Source organism: Falco rusticolus, chromosome 15 (genome assembly GCF_015220075.1).
Source record: "Falco rusticolus isolate bFalRus1 chromosome 15, bFalRus1.pri, whole genome shotgun sequence".
In the NCBI taxonomy this organism is placed as follows: domain Eukaryota; kingdom Metazoa; phylum Chordata; class Aves; order Falconiformes; family Falconidae; genus Falco; species Falco rusticolus.
In genome coordinates, this window is record NC_051201.1 from 22304201 (window position 1) to 22326237 (window position 22037).

The following is a 22037-nucleotide window of genomic DNA, read 5'->3' on the forward strand; positions in this document are numbered from 1 at the left end:
CCCCAATGATTTGTTCCTGTGTTCTATGGATAAATAATACTGCTGTATTAACCCTTCAACAGGAGACAGCTAATTTAAAAACAAAGACTGGCATGTGTTCTACTGACAAATGACGCTGTTGTTGAATTAACTCTGACTTGTACTAGACAATTCTTTAATAGCAAAATCTAGTATTTGGGAGCCTTAAGCTTTCTTACTTTCTCAGATCCCTTCATAAAAAGTTCTCCTGAACCATCTCCTGGTTTTACAGACTCTCCAGCCTGCTTCCTAACCCTGATGTTTTGGGAGGGAAAAATACTCTTTTAACGTTTCAGACCTCGAGCCAGATGTCTCTCAAGTCATTTCAGTCAACCTTATTAATTTTTTTTAAACCTAAAGGTTTGTTCTTTCCATTTTTCTCATCTAATAAAATTTCAGCTTTTGGAGGGTGTATCCCCATCCTCTCTCTCCCTCCTGTCTAATTATGCCAACTACCAGGTTGTTTTGAGTGTCTCCAACAGTTCACGCACTATTACTCTGATCCTCCAATATGATGATTCCTTAAAGAGTCTCCACACCATCTGAAAGCATTTTACCTTTTTGATTCCATCTTTTTTATTAACTCTTCTTAAGCTTCTTCAATTTATATAGGTTTGTTTTCTGGCTTTGTTGTTGTTGGGTGATGGGGGGCGTTTGATGAACACTGAAGTGGTTGGGTTTGGGGGTCTTTTTCTAGTGCTCTTCAAAGGAAGCACATTACTTATGGTCAGTGCTGCAGAACAACTTACAAACACACATTTTTTGTAAACATTTTCTGCACTGCTCAGAGCATGAGTCAGAAGTTACATCCCTTCTCATGAGTTTCCCGACTAGCCTCTCTGAAGCAGTCATTTATGGCATCTAAAAATTCAGTCTCATAGTCATATGACATATACACATCTATTAAAAACAAACCAAATTTTAAGGATACATTTACGGCCTTCCAGGGACAATAGAGAAGTACAGAAGATTTCTCCCTTAATCTGCAGGGAGAGCTCTAGCTCTTCCTCTCCATCTTCCTAGCGCATTGGCAGGTAAGACAGCATGCTTGTTAGCATTTCAATTTTCTTATTTCTACTGAGTTCAGAACCCTCTGTTGCTACAAAGTTTTCCTTGCTACATGGTGGGGTTTGCTATTTTGATTTTTTTTCAACTATTGTGTGAGCAGTCAGGATCACAGTTCACAGCTAGAACAACATTTCAGGTCTCTCTTGCTTCAGAGACCAGTGAGAAGAGCCACCTCTGCCAATTGTTCAAGCCTCAGGGGAGCTGTGATTCAAGGTCTCAAACTGTTTGAACACACAATAAAGGCACATCCAAGCCTGGTGCAATAATAGCAGAATGCTTGGTCCTGACACTGGCAGGCCCAAAAACACTTAGCTGGAATTTTAACAGAGAAAGCTGACACTGCTTCTGCACGCAACCTTGGCACACAGCTTCATCAGAATCATGGCTGCAGCACTTTGACGGCTTCCCTTCTGTCCCCAATCCCTTGTTGGGTCGCTGCACCAAGCAAACTGTTGGAAGTTATAAGAAATCACCTAATTGTTGAACTCTGATAAAACAGGTCATCTCACACTTCAGTTTATCCTGCTTAACTTTATTTTCTATGTAGATTCAACCTCCCTCTTTTGTGTGCTGCAGCAAATCCTGTGCACATAACCAAGGGCAAAACTGCATACAAGTATCTTTCCATTTTCAGACAACACAGCTTTAAATTAGGGCTAGAGGCTTTTTTTATAAAAAGTAAGTACTACAAATCCAGAAATTCTAAATTTAAGATTACACTTTCATGTAGATAAACACCACCATGGAAACGCATCACTTAAAAAAAGAATTAAAACAGTGAACATGACCATCAGCCTTCCTGGTTCACAAAATTTTGCTCTTCAATTTACACTCCCATTTAAAGCCCAATAAAAATTTTAAAAATAAGACCATAATAACTGTAGAACTGTACACAGAATTTGCAGACAAACTAAAATAAAATGAGACTCTCTCACTATACTGGGTTTCAGCTCCACAGCCTAGAGCCAGAACATCAAGTTGTCACATACTTGATTGCTGGTTATTGTTTTAGAAGATACTAGCTACTTTGCTTTTCCCATCTACTAACAAGTAACATATCAGAAATAATGGATAAAATGAGCTTTAAGACCTACAAAACCTCAGATTAAAAAAAGAAAAACATCAAACCACATTCTGTTCTCCTGAAAATAGAAAGAAAAAAAAATTCACCTTCAACACTACCACTAAAAGCATTAGCTGCTTTCTGAACTTCTTGGTGCAGAACAGCTTCTCACTTCCTCGATTCCAAACGCTTCAAACCAGTTTTGTGTATACAACAAATTCAGAACTAGTCAAACGGTATTTATGGGCATCATCAAGCACAACCTACTGTTTGTTTTTTAAAATGAATGAATTATAACATTCAATATCATTTAACATAAATCTCTATAGAGTCTGCCTGCATCATGCCTGGTTTTGGAGATTTCAGGCCTGGACAGACTCCATATGGAGTATCCATTAACCGGAGTCTCTTTTACAGGGATTCAAAGCGCCTCTTACAAGAGGGTGCACAGAAATGTTAGCACCTACTTTCAAACAGGATTTTTTTTTTGGGGGGGGGTGGGCGGGCAGTTGGGTAACAATACATTTAAATCCATCATCTATCATATGCAAGACATATACCTTAACTAAAGCCAGGCAAAAGTGACCTCCTAAGAACAATCTTCTCAGCAGTGAACACTGAATACTTGGAACTGCGCCCCCCCCCCCCCCCCCCGTCAGAAGCTTCAGAAATGCTGCATCAGTAGATCAATTCCAAATAGAGCAGACAGACAAAAATAAACGCAGACACATGTTAGTGATTCAGTCAGGAGAACAGTCTTGTTTCCACTTACCAGCAGCCTGAGCAGTTACCATAGCACCAAATTCTTCCAGACTTCTACTGCAGCACCTCAGCCCTGCTCAGTCAATACCAGTTGCTTTTTAAAGTTTGAATAGACTGAATCAGCAACACTTACCACCAGCCGCAACATCAGCTCTGCCTCTTTTCTCCATGCACTGGCTCTCCTTGGCCACAGCAGATGAATTTCAAAGGACCCTGGTAGCAAGCCCTTGTGCCAAAAGATTCTGGCTCCACACACGCCTCTGCACAACACACGACCAGCAGGATTGCCAGTATTTTTCCCTCTAGATATAATCCTACCACAGTCACGGTGCTGTTAAGTTCAAAGAGACAAAGCTTTTCAGCTCCCTCCCCCAGTTCCCAAGTACTTCAGCAGTAAGTACCAGCCTGTATGCCACTCCAGCACAGCAACATTTAAACAGGACACCATTCACTTCTCGCTCCTAAGGGAACTTGTGTGGCAGATTCTGCAGTGCAGAAGTTTTCAAAGTTGCAATTTAAATCTGTAACTTTCAAAAACAATTTTTTTCTTCTGCCAATAAAAGGCTTTCCCTCGAAAAGTGATGGAAAGAGTCAAAATGGTGACTGTACTTCTAAATTAAAACCTGTTACAGATACAAAAGATCTCAGATGCACTGACTCAGCCAGGAAGCACTGTATATCGTCACTGGGCAGAAAGTATTCAGAGAGCTACAAGAGAAGTTACTTCAGAGGAGTGACAATATGTGACTAACCTAAATTAAAATAAGGGGATCTCTTAAAAAGGCGGTTCTAAGCATTACACAGTCATATGAGTAGAGGAGTACACTGATGGGTGGATTCCCCTTCTGAGGACAAACTAAACGCAGCCATGTGACAAGCAATTCTTTGAGTCAGAAGTTGTTTCTTGAGAACAAACATACCCACAGAGCCTGCCAAAAAGTCAATGTAAGAAAAGTTTTTTGGCTAGTCTAAAGCTACTTTGTGCAAGCAACCCACAAAAATCCTCATGAACCCAGCAGAAAAACTTAAGAACAGACCTGCCCTTTGACAGCAAGTAGCTACTGTTGAAATGGCAGCACTTGGATCTATTGGGCTTTTCAAGTGCAGGAACGAAGGATTCATTGGGAAGAACAGAGAAGAACACATCAGCAGAACTCACGTGTAACTGGACTTCATATTCCTCAGTTTTAAGAATTCCATGAGCAAAGAACATCCCTCTCTGAATGCCTGGAAAGCACCTAGCACTTGGGAGGCACTGCTACATGCAAAACCAAGGTGGGGCAGAAGAAGGGAGAAAGCAGTTAAGTCTGTGGTCCTAACTAGACCAGGGCAGTATACTGCAAACATATTTCATCTACAAGACTTTCTCCAAGAAACTTAAGAATGCTCATCTCAGATGCTAGTTTTGACAATTAGCAGAGCAGATTTATTAAGGCTCTGCCATGAAAAGAAAGATATTATGGTTCCTCTATTTATTTCTTAACCTGTTGAAAGGTACCTAGCCAGGATGGTGAAGCAATCCATACCACTTTGCTTCCAAATGCCTGTGAAGTTTACACAGAAGGCAGACAAAATCCACTCCATCTTAAAGCTGGGGAAACGAAGGTGGAAAAAAAAATACATTAGTTTAGCACTGGTTGGCTATCTAATGGTCACAAACCTAGAATTCTTCTTTACCACGCCAGTGACACCCTGACATCGTAAAGCATGCTGTAAGGGCGGGCTGCTATGTATGCCGATACACCGAGGCCCAAACATGAAGAGTTAAACCCAGAGACATTAAATAACCTGTTTTGTGGGCCATGACTTCTAACCTGTTTTGTGGGCCATGACTTCCTGTAAAGCAGTTGTTCCTTGCTCAGTTAGCAAGCTAACAATATCACTAACGTGCAGTAGAAATTCCTGGGACTGGCATTTTATTACGTGGCTTGGCCAAGACCAAGGAACCCAGCCGAGCCTTGAGTTAAACAAGGGATGCTCTTCTCTTCCAGAGTAGAGTTTGTGATCCAAAGGCTTACTGCATCCTGCAATTTTTTTTTCTAATAACCACTCCTATCTGGTGGGAATCCTGTCCTCCCAGATATCATGCACACCACTCTTTCAACACACACAGCTAAGTCTAAAATAATCAAGCTACATTATTCAGAGAAAAATAATACAGCCCATCGCACTGGTTGCATTTTAGAGGCTTCCATAGCCTCTTGCGCAAAGCTCTGAACTATCATTCTTGTTGTCTGAGGTGGGCCTTGACTTTGTGCCAGGTTTAAAGAGTGGCAAGAAATGATAATCCATATCAGTTCACCACCTGAAACCACATTGTCACAGTTATGGTGGGGGAAGGGGCACGTTATTTTAAGGCAGTGAAAAAACAAGTTACACCTTCTTAAAAAAATTACCTATGGTACATAAAATACTGGATTCCAACTGTCTCTGACTCCTCAGTGTAACAACAAATATTTTAGCACCACTTCATAATGAAATATAATAAATCTCTAAAGTGGAAGCAGTTCTGGTTTTATTTGTGGATATTGCACTGTTCTGTAACGGTGCTTCAGAAATAGCACTGACAGACTCCAGAAAGAATCCCAATTCCCCAAGCAGAGGCTAGTAGAGACAAATAACACAAGGCTGAAAAAAGGTAGATAAAAGGCAAGAAAACAAAATTCTTAAAGAGTTCATTAAAAACAACTACAAGTATCCTGAGGCATGGAGGAGCCCACTGCACATCAGCCCTTAGAAAGGCAGAGAAGCTCTAAAAGCCAAAGAGCATGGAAGAGAAGGTGACTGAGCAGAACAAAATTAAGAGGCAGCAACCTGGTAATACAACATCTTCTCGGTCAATTTATGAGTGTAGCATACTGACAAAACTACAAATGAAGAATAAAAAACTATTTTTGCTAGACCAAGGTATCAGAGTCCCAGCTCCCTTCCAATTTTAGGATCGCGTTCAATGTATCTGTCAGCTGTAGGAAGCTGTAGGAAGGGTCAAATCTGTCCCTTTTCTGTGTTGTCTTCAGGAAGGGACAAGACTGATGATGTAGATTGGCAACATATGTAGGAATACTGAAAGACCACAAATACAGATCAGAGAAGACGACTTGACTTGAGCACCATTTAAGAAAGAAAAGTCGAAACACAAGCCTCTCCAGGCTAAAGTCACCACTAGGATCAGGCCAGAATAACCAACATCTCTATCTGTCACCCTAAGCACCATCACATCCAAATCCTGCAACATACTGTGGTCGAAAACACCTGTAGCTGAAGCTAAGCTGTCCCACCAACTTAGTTTTACAACTTCAGATTTTTACACTCTTGACAGCTGACTTGTTCTCCAAGTCTGCTGGTATTTAACAAAGTTCACATAAACTGTGTTGGTGGCAAATGGTGCATTCACCCTGGGAACAGCATAAAGCATTACTGATATTAATTCTCTGATTATTTATTCTGGTTACACCCAACTGAGTAAGTAGAACTTCAGTTTGTCCTGGTGATTAACAAACCTCACTTCCAAATGCACTGTTCAGAGTTGCTGAAAAATTTTATCCAACAGATGGGGAAAGTTAAAACAGGTTTCCACGACTGAATGGACTTAAGATGGTTAGACTGGCAGTCAAAGCAACAGGCCATTTTTCCTGGTGTGAACAAAGCCTAGAAAACAGTAAAGTCACTGGAGGTACTGCTAATATCTCACAAAGGCATCCGAAAAAGGGTAAGTTATACAAAGACTGCAAGTTTCACAACGAAGACTAATTTTGCATTTCAGTCCATCATGCCAGACAGTCAGCTCCAAACAGCAGCATGAGTTCCTGTTTTCTACACTAAAACCCAGGGAAAAACATAAATGCAATACCCAAACCAGAAAAAACACACTCTGCTGCCAGGTAGCTGGTTTTGTTAAGAGGTACTGTCCCATCCTTACAGGCTCTTTTGCTCTGGTTTAGACTTTGATCAGGAAATGGATGGTAACAATCCTTATGAAAAGATGGTTTTTCCTGAGAACACAAGTTTTCATAAAATTACAGAAAGAAGTAACTGCAATATTTATGCAAGATCTATTTTTTTAAATTATGTGGAAAACATTACAGAAAAAATAAACACAAAGTCTTAATACATGTATTTATGAAACAAGAATACTTTCTCTTTAAAACAGCGACGGCCAGAGTTAAGAGTGAGCACCGGGAAAGCAACACACACTGAATTCACACATTTTTACATGCTGCCACCTCCCCAACAACGAACAAAGGCTAGATGTGGAACGCATCAATATCAAGAACTTCTAAACAAGAAGGAAGATCACATCTCTAGGACTGAAACCATAGCATGTGAATAGAGATCCAGTCTTGTACCACAGGTACAAACAATGTAAATCCCATTCCTAGAAAAGCAATTAAGAAAACGAATCTGGCAGTGCCATCAATAGAACACAGTTAATGCAACTCAGCTTTACAGGGTCAGTGGTGCAGCTGAAGAGAGTCAAGCTTCACAGCAGATGATAAATTCTTTAGCTGTTCATCATCCCAGAGCTTCACAAGGAAAAAAGTTCCCCTCTCTGTAGAAGTTATGCAACTTGTGCAATTTAATTATGAAACAGATAATTATTTAAATGTTCTAGGCGTATAGATCTAAGCAATCAGTTCCCATTATTCTACGATTTGACTTATTAACTGCAAACATATTCTGAAGAACTGAAGCATAACAACGTTTAGCACATATGGCAAAAGTGAACTCTAGCGAAATCAACTGAACATCCTTAGAATATTACTACCTTTTCTATAGCAGACATTCAGAAATAGCAGGGGGAGGGGTGCGGGAAAACACAAAACCAGAAACCACCTTTCCCCGAAATTTTTCTTCTTTACTGTGTAAAAATCTCACAACTCCAAGTAGACAAAAAACAGAAAAAAGAAAAATGAACACACAGACAGACATTATTACAGCCTGATATCTAGATCTCAGACTTTAGATATACCTAAATGCACACTTCACAAGTCAAAGTCACACATTTCCATCACTACTTCAATTTTGTTTCCTAATTTCACAGATTAATGAGAAACGGATATTCTACCATTACAATGGATGGACCCATGACACTGCTATAAAGCACCGAGTTTCACTTTCCACTTAATTGAATTTTTTTTTAAGTGGCAATTAAAAAAACAGTTATCAACTTCAAAATCACATATTCACATCTCAAAACTTGCTTTAAATCGAAAAAGTTGCTCTTGGTTTTGCAAGGGTTTAGCAGAACAACGACAAAAAATAACTAATATGAGATGCCATCAATTGATGCAAAACCTCCACAGAAAATGAGTGTCTGTACACTTCCGAGCACCGAAGGGCAGTCAGTCAGTGGCTGAGCAAGCAAGACTGGCTTGGGCAAGACTGTTTGCAGATGGGAACAAGGTGAGAACTGTTTACTGAACCTACTTGGGGGGGTTATTTATGTGTTGGTTTGTTTAAATGAACGTCTGCGGAACAGCATAAATTCAAGTAAGCAGACATACCTGCAAACTGAGTAACAACCCCCCTCTCTGTGTTGGTTTTGGATTCTTGGAAACCAGGATGGAAAAAATCAAAAGGGGGAGGGAATCAATTATTTACAGGCTTATCAGATACAAATAAGGGATCACACAGCACATGCAGACACTAGAAATCCTCAGCTCCCACAGAATATCCCTTAGCCTTCCCTAAAAGCCACATCCAGACACACATGACATTATAAGGTGTCTGCAGTATAACCAGCTGATGGGTCCACAGAACAACTGTGCCATTAAAGCCACTGACAGCAGAGCTTCATGGATAGTCCTTCTATCAGCATCTGGAAAACATTAGAGTACACAAGCAAAAAGCCTTTCAAAGAGCAATCACACTCGCCATATGCTGAAGACAAATGGAAAGTTGGCAAGGAAAAATGTAAGCAAGGAAGAGAGGGGCAGATTACTTGTTACAAATGTAAAGACTGCTAAACAACCAAGGCATGTGACCTTTATTTTTCTTTTTCAGTCAGAAAGAAACCAAGCTATTTTTAAGTCTGGGATGTGGTGCACTTGTGTGCTAAAGGAAGACTTTAAGTAAACTACGGTATGGACTAAGCTCAATCAGCTCTTTGGTAACTATCCTCAAAGTACTTTCCCCCCTCTCGCAGAAAAATGCCCACAACCCAAGCCAGCATTGACCGACACCTCTGGACAACCAGCAGCACATCTCAAAGCAACTACAGAACAGTGCTGGAAGAGGCATACCACCACGCTCTGTTGCACAGGTCTTCCCACCCTCCCTCTTCTACCTTTCTGGATCTCCTCTCCCCCACTCCGCACACAAAGCACTGTACCAGGGACTGATCCAGCAAAAAAGAGTTAACATGATCCAGCTCATTACAGAGTCATCAGTGCTGGCACAAAGGAAAGAGGGTTAAAAAAAAATAATCATGGCAAGAAGAAAAGCTAGACTGGCTTTCAGCAGCCTTCCCGAGACAGCTCAAAGTCCTCGTGAAACCATCTGGCTCCCCTGGCACAGAGGGCTGTGCCATTGGCACCTCCTCTGCCCACAGACCACACTTGCTGTTTGCACAGAGCACGCAGAGCCACTATGGACAGGCAGCGGGCTCCGTCACTGCCAGAGAGGTCAGACTTGCTGCAAAACACCAGCACGCCGAAATATCGGTTAGTAAGCCGCTATCTAAAAGCAAACCATTACCAGAAAAGACTCTGTTGACAGCAAACTGCCATTGCAAAGGCAATCCACAGGCCACTGGGCTGTCTTTCCCAGGAGCAGCTCAGAAATGGCGAAGAGGCTACAGGACAGGTGAACTTTTGCTAGAATCAGGAATCTGTGCACAGTCAGGATCAATCTTGGGGATGTCCTCCCCGGTCACACTCCATCACAACCCACTGTGTGGCTGGGGGAGGTAAAACAGGTCAAGAAACTGAAGTGGCAGTCAGGAACAAGCACTGCCACCCATGAGACAACTCACCTTGCCCCAGCATAAAGAGGACAACAAAGATGAATTGTCCTGAGTCACAACAGCCTGTAAGTTGTGGGTTGACTGCCTTGCCCTAATGAGTCTTACACTGTTCCTGTTTACCAAGCAGAGATCATCTAATGGGGAAACAGAAGCTGTGAGATGCTGACAAATCAACAGCAAACAGAAACATGTATTTACGGGAGAGAGAATAAAAGTTCAGTGCCTCCAATATAGTTAAGGTTGAACTGTTATAAACACCACTGTGATAAAAGCATGAGTTATTTGCGGCAGCTCAGGAACAGAAGAGTCACGTACATATCTGTGAGTCTGCTCATCTGAGGAATGCTGGAAGTCAGCCATCCACAGAACCATGGAGGGGTTTGGACTGGAAGGGACCTTGGGACCTTCCTTCTTCATCCTTCTGCCCAAAGGATAAGCAACTCTTACAGTTTTATCAGGCAGCCTATGTTTGAAAATGCAGATGCCCACAGATGCTCCGTGCAGACTGTTCTGGTGCTTAACCATTTTCACAAGTAAAATTCTTTATATCCAGCTGGCATTTCCCTCGCCACAACTTGTGACCCACTGCCTCTTGTCCTCTCATTCCACTGGACAACACTCAGGAGACATGCACACAATGGCTCAGGAATTAAAGAGACAAAACTATTCAACAACACTTTGAATGGAACTAAATGAGGATTGTGGCAATCCTACCTTTCCTTCTCCCAGCTCAGCCCTTCCCTTTACTGACTTGCCTTCAACCCATGTCAGTGAGCAGAACCCCAAACAGTTCTCAATTTAATTAAAAAAAAAAAAAAAAAAAGCAAAGCAGCAATTTCCGACAATGATGTCAATAGATTAAATCATCATAATTATTCTGATGTGGCCAGCTTTCAAACAGTTATCTCCTTGAACCAGCTCACCATAGGGCCAGGCAGCAGACTGTCAGCATGAGGGAAGGCACAGAAATATAGGATAAATGGAAAGGCAGAATCCCAGTCTTGACTTTTATCATCTGAAAGTGTTGTGGAACCACTCCCTGCATGTTCAGCACAGACAAGGAGGTGAGAAGAGAGCTGGAATTAGGGACTGAAGCAGAGTAGAGTTCTCCTCTTACTCTCTGAGGATAAGAACCATCTTCCCAAACAAAAAGTAGTACAGACAGCAAATCAGATCTGTCAGTAGATAGATCTGTTATATGTTACCTAGCCTCCCTGTCAAAACAAGTTTTCAATGGTAGCCTGGCAGCCTCCCCTCCCCCAGAAAAAAACCCCACCAAACAACAAAACAAAACACAAAAACACCCAAAATCTCCGCAAAAACCACACCCAGTAAACAAACATGACCTCTTATCAATAAAGACTAAAATTACCAGGATGAGAAATGACCGCCATTCAGCTAAAAGTAAAGTCTCTATCATCTTTAACTCAAAGGATTGTGGTTGTATCTCAAATGCACAAACAGTGGAAGATCCAAAGCTAATGAAAGCTGAGTTTACCAAATGGGCTTTTTGCATGCTGTAATTGCTTTGAAGTATCTGCCAGGAAACCAAGCTAGACTTTACCAATGCCGAGGCAGAAAAGTCTAGTGATGGTAAAGACAGCACTTTCATCAGTCGTCTCTTGAACCAAAGCTCCTTTATGGAGCAGGTGTATTAAGGGGCAGGGGAGAAAGACACTGCAAAAAAGGAAGTTTTCTGCCAGCTACAGGCCTAGTGCCGTGGCAGTCTAAAGCACCTTGTGTCTGAGCTGCTGCAGTCCCTCCCTCTTTCCTTGCACTGGGGTTTGCAAAACCGAGCAGCAAAGTAACTGCCTGAAAAAGTGGGGGAGGTGAGAGTGTGTGTTTTTACTGCTAGGATACAATGTGCTGGGAGGAAACAAAGGACAGAACCACAGCATACATAATCACCTTAGCCCCATGAAATTATCAGAATGGAGAAGTCAAAAAGGTGGTACTAGTACCTCATTTGTCTCTATAGCTCAGGTGTCTCCACCACCATGACACCACCAATCCAGAAGTGGCACAGTCTGATGCCAGCTCAAGAGCCCTCTTATCACAGCATATCATATACAGGCAACATACACTTGACAGGCTGTAAAATGCTATCATGTGAGCTTCAGGATTCTTCCATCTCCAGCAAAAACCACTGGGAGCTTCTATCCCATTTCTACCAGAAACCTTTGTTTCTGTTGCTTATTAGCAACTGCCAGCATCTAACCAGAGTGCAGAGTGCTAGACTAACAATTATTAGCACAGAAAGATGATACATTTGAACAAAATCAATCAGAACTCCTCAAAACGCCTTTCCCAATATTTGTTCCACCAAAAGTATTTTTTTGGTTTTGTTTCAAAAGCCAAATCACTTGCATTTTAAACCTAAACATGAAAAGCTATCACAAACTCCAGCAAGAGAGACACAGTGAATACCATCACACTGTTCTTACCTCACTACTCTGTACAGCATAAATTTAACAAGCTACAGATCAGAGACTTTACACCTGAGGTACCATTCTAGAAATGAGCTCAGAAAGATTCCTCTTCCTCTCCCCTTGCTCAAAGGCTTCCAGTCAAGCTCCTAGGGACATGCTTTGCCACTTTAAAACTTCCTCTCATTCCCTCCAATCCTTTCTTTACATTTCCGGACTTTTATTCCTCTAAACTGAAGCCACCATGGCATAATAAACACTGCAGAGCTTCCTAGGAAGAGACTTCTCTGCTGCAGTTTACTTAAAGATACCAAGGCTCCAACGGGCAGACTTCAAACCATTAAGACACGCAAGAGTACCTTCTTAAGTGACACACAGGCAGCAGCTACAATATAAATTCACAATTACAAATCCCCAGTACCACAGTGTGCAAGATAAAAATCGGAGTGCTCTCTACCAGCAGAAGAAAAGGCAGAGGAATGGCTGGGACATCAGACAAGCTCTCACAAGCTCACCACTGCCCTGACTTCAGATCATAGCTATCAACATCTCATGTTCCTACTGCTATAATGTTAATACACATGGTTCCATATCTTTGAAAGTATTCCTGGAAAGTAATTGTTTTTACTGTTTTCCGTAATCACAACAATGGACTATTAATACAGAAAACTCTGATCTTGGGCAACAAGCGGCAAATTTCATTACCTCCCTGTAAGACTGATCTAGAATGTAGTAAGGATTAAGTGCTGTTCAGTGACCTTTCATAATGTGATTTCTTTGGAAAATTGTTTCGAAGTTCACTATAAATTATTTCAATTTTAGCAGTTACATAAACTAATCAAGTGCAGGGTTTCAAAACAGACAAGCAGTTAATCGCCAAGCCAGCAAAATGGAAGAATAAAGACTCTCTTTTCCCTACATTTCTAAAGCATTCAGCCCAGCATCCACCTCTGCACGGATAACCTAATAATTATTACAGGCCTAAATGCAGCACAATTCAAGATTCTTTGCAAGTCCCTTTACAAATAGGCCACCTCTCAATTCAACTACGACAGCAAAAAAATTCAAATGGTAAGAAGTTATTGACTTCAGTTTGGTTTTTAGTAGGAACAGTTGCTGCCCTTCCCTACAACCACTAAGCCTGACAAAGTTCAAATGTTACTCTTGAAGGACTGGATTAATTAATCACACTCAATACCTTCTCCTGTGTGGCCTTCCCTTCTGGATAGTTATACCCACGATATTCACCCTTTAGCAACAAAAAATGCCAAACACACACACAGCATGCTGATACCTTTACAATGATTAAAAATTACATCCATGCTAGCAGTAGAAACTCAGACCTTGCCAGAAATGCCCCCTTTGTTCCTCTCCCACACTTCCCAAGATCCTGAATATTGCTTTAAGGAACTCCATGTAATTCCTGGTTCCGTTACATCTTGCATCAAAATACTGCCCAATACAGTGACCGCAGGACTGGATGAGATCCAAAACCCATTGCCAGTTCAGTTCACTGAGATGCTGCCTAGTAAGGGATGGCTGCTTCTAATGCCACCGATAGGATTTGCTGCTTTTGCAGTTCTTCCACTTGCTACTGTTCAAAGCAGTATAGACCGATAGGGCAAACACAGTCTCAACAACAGCCTAGAATATTAAATATTACCACAAAAACCACGACTGGGTCAGGAAAAACGCTCTTGTATTTAGCATTCCAGTTCCAGCACAGCCTCCCGAGTTTCCACAGTTATCAGTCATGATACTCTGTGGTGCAATCTATCCTGAGATAATGACTTGAGTCCAAGTTCAGGGCCTAGAGATGACAGAAGTAGCACAGATTCCAGCTTATATTTTCTTGTCCTTGATCGTGCATATGGGGTTTCTAAAAAAAAAGTTTCAGAAGTTCTTCTTCCAGCGCTCTAGTACTACCATGACTGCTCCTCACCATGCAAACACCTAACAGTCCAAAATTAAGTTCAGGGTTCCTCCCTTATATTTCACTCCACTTCTGAGGCATCGTAATTCCAGAAATCCAAGCAACCAGACCTAGCTAGCAAAAAGGATAAATTATTTCAATTCAAATTGCACCAGAGACCCGAAGTTTCCTGAATTTTTAAAACTGCCCATACCAAACAGCACAGAAAGCAGCTGTGTAAGTGCTTCTGCTTCCACTGCATTCTACCACATTTACATCTATTAACCAAGAGAATATAACCTCCCCATGATGCACCTGCCTGTTACACCCAGCAGCCACGGGACCTCTAACCCTTCTAGAAGGGAGGTCAGAGTACAGCAGAACTGCTAAATACACATCCCCAACCACTGAACTGGAATAAGGCACTTACCCATCTCTACCTTTACTGACGATCTTCACTTCAAAGTAATAAATGCCACAGGCTGCAGGTATAGGGTGTGTAGCCCTGACCGAGGCAGCATCTTTGTGATTCTTACCGTGACCTAAGAAAGAACGGAAAGGTAAGTACTGATGGGATTTGAACTCTCCCACATTTTGATCTACAACACCACTATCTGAACGCAGTGGGGATCTGTTTCTTACACATATCCAACAATTTAAAGCACGCTTTTCAGAGAACTGGGATATACGATCCTGCACCGCCACCATGAACAACCCCTACGCTATTAACACTGTATTTTTTCCTTTGTTTTCACCGGGAAGTTACTGAGAAAGGCTCACCGTACTACCTCTCCCCCTCCCCACATACATAACTTGAAGACCAACATACACAAACAGAAGAAAGACAAAAATGATTACACAAGAGGGGAATGACATCAGTGTTTACTAACCGGGCAGGAAAAGGAATAATCAGTTCTCCAATGGGTGGGTTGGGAGAACGGCCTCCAAGAGCGAACAAGAAAAACATCAGTGTGATTCCCCCAAGTCCTAGAGGTCTTCGAGCATCTATTTTGTGTAAACCCAAGGAGCCAAAGCCCTGGCTGCACAGCGCACCGATGCCACCCGCCCCTCGGCCAGGTTCTAAGGAGAGTGATGGAGTAAATGGAGGCGCTGGCCGCACGGCCGGGCCGGTGACACTGCAAACCGTTCTATAAGGCAGCACACGCCGCAAGGGAAAGGGCCGTCGACTCCGTGCCCCCAGCCCCGGAAAGCGCCGCGCCGGGCCGAGGGCCGGCCAGGAACCCCAGGACCAGGTGCACGGCCCACTCCGGCGCGGCTCCCCGGCCGGGCCGCCCCTTCCCCCGGCGCTGCCACGGCCGCCGCCGCGCTCCAGCGGAGACCCGGACCGCCGGCCCAGCCCGCCGCCCGGCCAGCCCCGAGGAGCGGCCGCGCCAAGGGCCGCGCCGGAGCCGCCCCGCGCCGAGGCCGAACCCGGCGCCGCCGCCCCCAGCCCGGCACCTTTGTAGTGGACGCGGAGGTTGCCCTGCGAGAGGCCGATGTAGTTGTACTTGTCCTTGGGGCTCCAGGACCGCGGCAGCGGCGTCTCCTCCTGGTTGACGGCGGGGTAGAGGCGGCGGAGGCGCTGACTCAGCTCCTGCTCCTCGGGAGGGCACAGCGGCGCCGCGTCCCCCCCGTGCAGGCTCCCCGCGCCCGCATCCGCCATCTTGGATTCGCTTTGTGTCACCGGGCGGGGAGCGAGGCCCGGCTCCTGCCGCCAGCCAATGGGCTGCGAGCGTGGCCACAATGGCGCCGCGCTGCCCGAAGGGAAGCGGAGTCCGCGTCGCGCCCTCTCGCCCGCTCCTCGCCCCGTCCGGGACTGTAACTCCCAGCAGGCTCCGCGCCCGGCGCCCCGCCCCTCCCCCCGCGCCTTGCGCGCCGGGAAACGCGTCCGCTCCCCCCCGGGCCCGGCGACCGCGGCGGCTGTTGGGACTCGCATTCCCAGCGTGCTCCGCGGCAGCGCCGTGCAGAGGGGCCGCCCAACGTCCGCCGCCGCGCAAGGGCCGGCTTCCGCCGACCCGTCGGGGCAACGGGCAGCGCCGTTCTGGAGGCCTCGGTCCAGACGCTGCCGCTGCGCGGAGTCCCCCTCCTACGGCGCCGGGGCTGGGCTGCGGCGGCGCCAGCGCGGCTGGCGAGAGGCACCTGCGTGTCAGGCGCCGCGGGGACAGCTACGGCGGCACGCGGGAGTGGGGTCCTGAGGGGAAGCGTCTCCATGGCGACGGGCGTACACAGCGCGGGCCATGGCGGCGCGCCGCGCTCCGCCGGGCGGATGGGGGCCGGGCTGGGCGGCACTGGGCCAGGGGAAGCCGAGCCCTTCCTGCAGGCCTCCCCGGCCCTGCCGCAGCCCGCGGCCCGTAGAGGGCTGAGCAGGCGGCGGGGGACAGTCTCCGAGAACCGCGCTTGGGGCGAGCGCCGCGCTCAAGTGACTCTCGTAGCGTTTACTTTGCCATTGTTACTGGTTACAGTTAGCCAGAGTTAGTTTATCGTTTGGAAAGCAGTGCCTCTCCTTACTAGCTGTTTTCCCTGCTATTCCTTTCTCAAAGGAATTTACTCAGAGTATTTACTTTGCCTCTACCACCAACACCTTGTTCTACTTAGTCTGAATAGTTCAGACTAGTTATAAAAGCAGAGTGGTCACCTTTCTTTTCCTTCCCTGGAAAGGGATGGCATCTTCTAGCACATGGGTCTCTGTATTTCTGGCCTTCTGAGACACAGGGCTGCTCCCCAAGGGAGGGCGAAATGGCTGCTGAAGGTGACACCAGCACAGGGGAAGCCTCCCCCGCAGCACTTGCTTCTAGTCCCGGAGGAAACCAAGTGATGAATCAGGGCCTGAGCAAGGCCTGGCAACAGGGCTGCAGTGCAGGTCCAAGGCATGTCCCAGAAAGAGGGCTGAAGGCAGAATTACCAAGTAGCTCAGGCAGGGTGTAAAGGCCCAGGCCTGAGCTTAAATGGAGCTCCTGGACCAACTGGCAAGAGGGTGTGTGGGTGAGGGTCTCAGCTGGGGCTGGTCAGGGTAATTAAGGCCTGTTGGAGGCCCTGACATCTACCTAGGCTGCCTCAGAAGGAAATTTGTGGCCAAGCCTACTTTTCTCTGTATGTCTTGAGGCTCCTGCCAGCACAGTGAAGGCCTAATTTATACCCACAGATAGGTTTTTACCTTCAGATCTCAGAGTTATATGATGCAGGTAGTCTAAAAGTGTGCTATCACTCTCTTTTCTGCTTGAGAGCTCCAACATGGACAGCAATGCATATATCCATTCAAGAAAGTTTCTACATAGTAAAAGCAACTTTGATTATATTGAAGGTGTATGTTTTGCACTCCTGGGAAGTACCTTTCATCAAACAAGGAAGTTTTTCTTCCTTCAATTTTACTAGCTTTTACAACGCTGAAAAAATCCATTCGTTCCAAGTGCAGGCTGCCTGTAGCCCCGTCCAAGTAGCAGTCATTTTTGCTCATGGGAGAAGTTCCAGGCACTTCTTTTTTTCACTTAATGTGGTTACCTGGGAACAGGGACCTTTCAGTTTCCAAACCAGGGATCTTGAGGTCCCTTACAAGACCCTGCTCTTGTAAGGTGTTGTGGTGGGTAGTGTACTGACAGCCTAGCAGACTGATTTGACTGTAAAAATTGCCATTATCTTAAGATCCTATCCTGCAAGAAAAGAAGGGACATCTGCTCTTGGGTGGTAAGTGCAATCAGTTCTTATGGAAGCAGTACTCTGAGTATCAAACTGGTTGCAAGTTTATCTGCAGATAAGAAGATGCATTTCTGGATAGCTAGGAACCTTATTTTAAGTGCATGAAAAGTGCCCTTCAGATTCTAAAACATGAGTTACTATACATTGAATGGTCTGTTATATACTGGAGACTTTCAAAACACTCTGCAATTCTGACCGTAGGCTACTCCGTATTTGTCCTGCTCTTTGGTTCTGAGTGTCCCTGGCTAGCCGAGTTTGGTCTTTGCAGGCATGGCTCCCAGTTGCCACTGCTTTTCCATACCTCCCTGTAGCCAGGCACACAGCACAAGCTTCCATGGCTTGCTTCCTCGTGCTGGTGGGACTGTGCAATGAAAGCATGTTGTGCCATGTACAATCTTCTCTTGTCTATGCCATTGTGCTGATCGCTAAGCAAAATTAAAAGATGACCCTGGGTTAGTTTTCTGCTGAGGTGATAACTCTTTTTAATGAAGTTTATGAAGAGGTCTGATGAGCAGTGGCAGCAGCACAAGGCAAACAGCAGGAGGAGACGACTCAGAGGAGATGGTATGGCTTTTCAAGAGCTGTAAGCTGCTAGATCAGCTCACAGTGTCTCAGGGAACCTCACCCAAAGGTGCGGTTCCTTGGGCAAGCTGCTTGGGGTTTCTGTCTCCATCCTCACTGCCAGCTGCAGAATCACCCCCCGCACTGAGGGGTGAACTTCCATGTTATGTTTTTAGTCAGCCCAAACCAGCTAACTGCAGGTTTTCCCTTGGTTTAGCAAACTAGAACAGCTCAGAGAGTTGTCCAGCAAGCTGTAGAGCTAGCACTACCTAGGGCATCAGGAGCCTGTTGTGGTGGGGGAGAAGCAGGACCTCCCCTTTCAGCAGTGCTGAGCCCTTACCATGTTTCACAGAGCTGCAACTTGAGGCTGCCATTGTGCACACTCAGGTGGGAGATCCAGCAGCCCACCAGATATGATCTCCCACCCCAGCGCTGTGCTGGGCTCCTGAAGGCTAGTGCAGCTCGCCCTGTGCACACCTGCCCTGGCAGGCGGCAGGTGGGAGGGTTAGAGCTGCTTGCGGGGTAACAGCTACCTGCCACCCGAGCATGAAACCGGGCTGGCAGCTGAAGCCGGCGCTGGGGTAGCAAGCTGGGCGCGTGGTCATGCTGTGCCAGTGCAGCACTGGCGTATTCGCTGAGGTCTCTGGATTGCTTTACCATATCATGGCCACCCTCATTTTCCCTAAAATACACGTGCAACTGTATGTTTACTTCTTAAAAGGCCTTTCACCTATACACTGCAGTTTCTAGGCTAGGAAAGACAGTTCCTGGTTATATTTGTTCCATGGTTTGCCAGTTCATCAGTCCCTCCCTTACATTGTACATTAGCCTACTGGATATTTTCTTCCATCAGGCACTTCATAATTCACTGCTTGCCTTAAGTACACATGAGCCAGGCTCTCAAGCTGCACTGTATATTTAGTTAATTCTGTGTATTTTGAAAAGTTTCTTTATTGCCATTGCACAGGACTGCTCCTGAATCTTCCTGTGAGACTCCAGATTGTCAAACGTATATCAAGAGTCTGACATACATCCTGTCCAAGAAACAGAAGACTCCGGTGAGTTGAAGAATTCCAGTGAAACTTCCAAACTTTAGCTAGCTCGGTCAACTTTGAATCTTACTGGAAGCCCAGGAACCATCTCAAACTATTAGAAAGTCAATCAAGTTCTAATAATTTTAATCTTTCTTTATATATATATATAAAAAATCTGTATGTTGCTGCTAACTCTTGAATTTCAGATTCAGATGTCATCTTTGTGAATTAATTACTGCATTTTTAAGGGTGGAGGAAAGAGGAGAGGAATATAAAAGTTGTTCTTGGCTACAACTTTATGAGTGGACATACATGCCAAATACTAAGGCCAGAATATGACCCATGTAGTTTAAAAAAAAAAAATAATAAAAGAAGCTACATGCTGTTTAATCATAGGCTAAGAGCATCCTGCAGGAACATCTGCTCCCTGGTATTTATCAGTCTGAGTAAGTAAAATAAACTACCATGGGAAAAATCTATATCCAAATTACAAGAAAATGAATTCCAGGAACAGATACACCAACAAACTAATGGGAGGTTAAGGTCTATAAAAATCATATTTATTTTGTTGGGTTTTTTTTTCATTAGCATTTTGCTTGTATTTCAGGAATGTGCCACTTCTATGACAAGCTGTATGTGCTACATTTGCACAAGAACTTAAAGAATTATTTTGTTCCTAGAGCGGGGGCAGTCTGTAAGCACTTTCCTCATTGTATAGAAAATTTTCAACCCTCAGTAAATTCGAATCTTACTGTTTCTCCAATGCAATCTTCCTGCTTCTTGCATTGAAATTAGGACATTTAAACTTCTGAGGCTTTATATTTGACCATTTCAAGGCTTGGTCAGTCTGAAGTTTGGGTTTTGAAAGTCAAACTCTCCTGTTTGCCCATGATTAATTTTTTGTAAATTTTACAGACAGAATAGACAGGGATTTGTATTGCGCAATTGCATATGAATTATTTGGTTGTAATAATGAATATAAAGTAGAGAAATCCAGCACAGCTGGCTTTTCCCCTGCAAAGAAACACTGAGACAGTTCCAAGACAGAAATGAACAGACCCTTAAAGTTAACAAGAAGATTTTGCTTTCAGAAGAGCTTGCAGCTTCTGAAGGAAAACTGATTCATCATGTTCTTTTTACTGTTCCTAAGACCTTATTTTCACTACATTCTATGCTGGTGCAAATTCAGCTGGTTTATGTAGGGTCACCAATCTGCATTCAAAACTCGTACTCTGTGAGTTAACCTAACCCAGTATGCCCTTACTGTGGGACACACACCCCAGTATGAATCTCCCTAGTGGAAAAAAGACCTAAGTGAAACCTGTTATTTTGGGTTTCATCTGGATTAATGCAAAATTCTGATTGTGTGATGCTTTATTTTCCAGTGGTCCCCGTATAGACCAGGAAACCATTTTTCACCCAAAGATGTGAACACTTTTCCAGAATCGTGTAAGCTATGCAGTATGAACACTGGGTAGAAGGAGATTGTTCAGAGGTGTTTAACAAATGGTACCAGTCTGGGAAGATGATCTTTTCAAAGAACAAAAATGTTTATTTGTTTTTTAGGTGTGGTCAGTCCTGGCTGAGAAGAGTTTCAGGGTACAGCCTTTGTCTTTCATAGGCAGTTGTATTGATTCTGGATTTTGGCTCTTTGTTGTGAGCTTGTAGTGCCTAGATACAGCAAGGGTATTCTCTCCTTTCAATATTTTCAGCTTTCTGCCAGTGGTCCACGTGGCCTGCATTTGTATCTGGACAGAGAGTCCTAAAGAATCACAAACCCTGCTGCACCCCAGATGAGAGATGGTCTAGGTAAGCTTGGCCTGTACTAGTGGTTAAGTCACCAGGATTGCTGGACGCAGTTTTTGAAAACTAAGACCTTACAGAGCAGAACAAGTGTTAGTGAGAACAATGATGCTGAGTTACCCCACAAGAGCTCAGCCTAACAGAGTTGTTGGTTCTGACTAGTAGCTCTACAGGAGATGTCAAGTATTTATGTAGTAGCGAGTCATGTTCAGTACAAACATCACCATAAAATGCTATCATTTAATGATTCATTGGCTGGCATTATATAGGATCCGGTCAGGGCCAAGTGCAGCAACAGGCTCTGCAAGCTCTTCTCCAGTCCTAAGCAGTGAGGTGCCTTGTCTCACGGCTGGTTTTCATGCAACACAGCTGGATAACCCGGAATCAGGTGCTGTGAAGAGAGCTATGTGAGAAAGAGGTGTAAGAAGCCTTCACTCAGGCTCATGCACCTTTGGTTTTTGCTGGAGCTATGGTGTTGCCCTGTGTCTTGTACCTGACTGACCCTAGCCTGCTGACTTGTCAGCGGACCTTCCTCACTGTTGCGGACCTGCCTGACTGTCGCTGACCTATGCATGACCCTGGCTACCATCAAAGGACCCGCTCCACTATTTTTGTTCAAGTCCTGTGGCATTGCACCCTGCTGGGCAGGTCACTGTCCCTGATGTCCTTGCTGTCACCCTGTGGGGTCTTGGCTCCCCTTGAGCACAGCCATCCAAACCCCCAGGGGCAGGGA

General features: G+C 44.6%; 1 protein-coding gene across 9 annotated transcripts in view; it reads right to left on the bottom strand.

Annotated features, from left to right (window-relative positions):
* RANBP10 (RAN binding protein 10) overlaps positions 1 to 15956 on the bottom strand; it is a 91314-nt gene extending 75358 nt beyond the window's left edge. For 2 of the 9 annotated variants that reach the window (XM_037408806.1, XM_037408813.1), the window contains exons 1-2: positions 15672 to 15946; positions 14644 to 14755 (exon numbers count right to left, since the gene is read on the bottom strand). In XM_037408806.1, coding sequence (XP_037264703.1) covers positions 14644 to 14755; positions 15672 to 15876 — 317 coding nt within the window. In that variant the 5' untranslated portion in view covers positions 15877 to 15946. Of the gene's footprint in view, positions 1 to 2921; positions 2977 to 14643; positions 14756 to 15103; positions 15317 to 15671 lie in introns of those variants that run through there. The other 7 variants (XM_037408812.1, XM_037408807.1, XM_037408804.1 and 4 more) reach the window with 6 other exon arrangements.
* Between the last annotated feature and the right edge of the window lie 6081 nt (positions 15957 to 22037).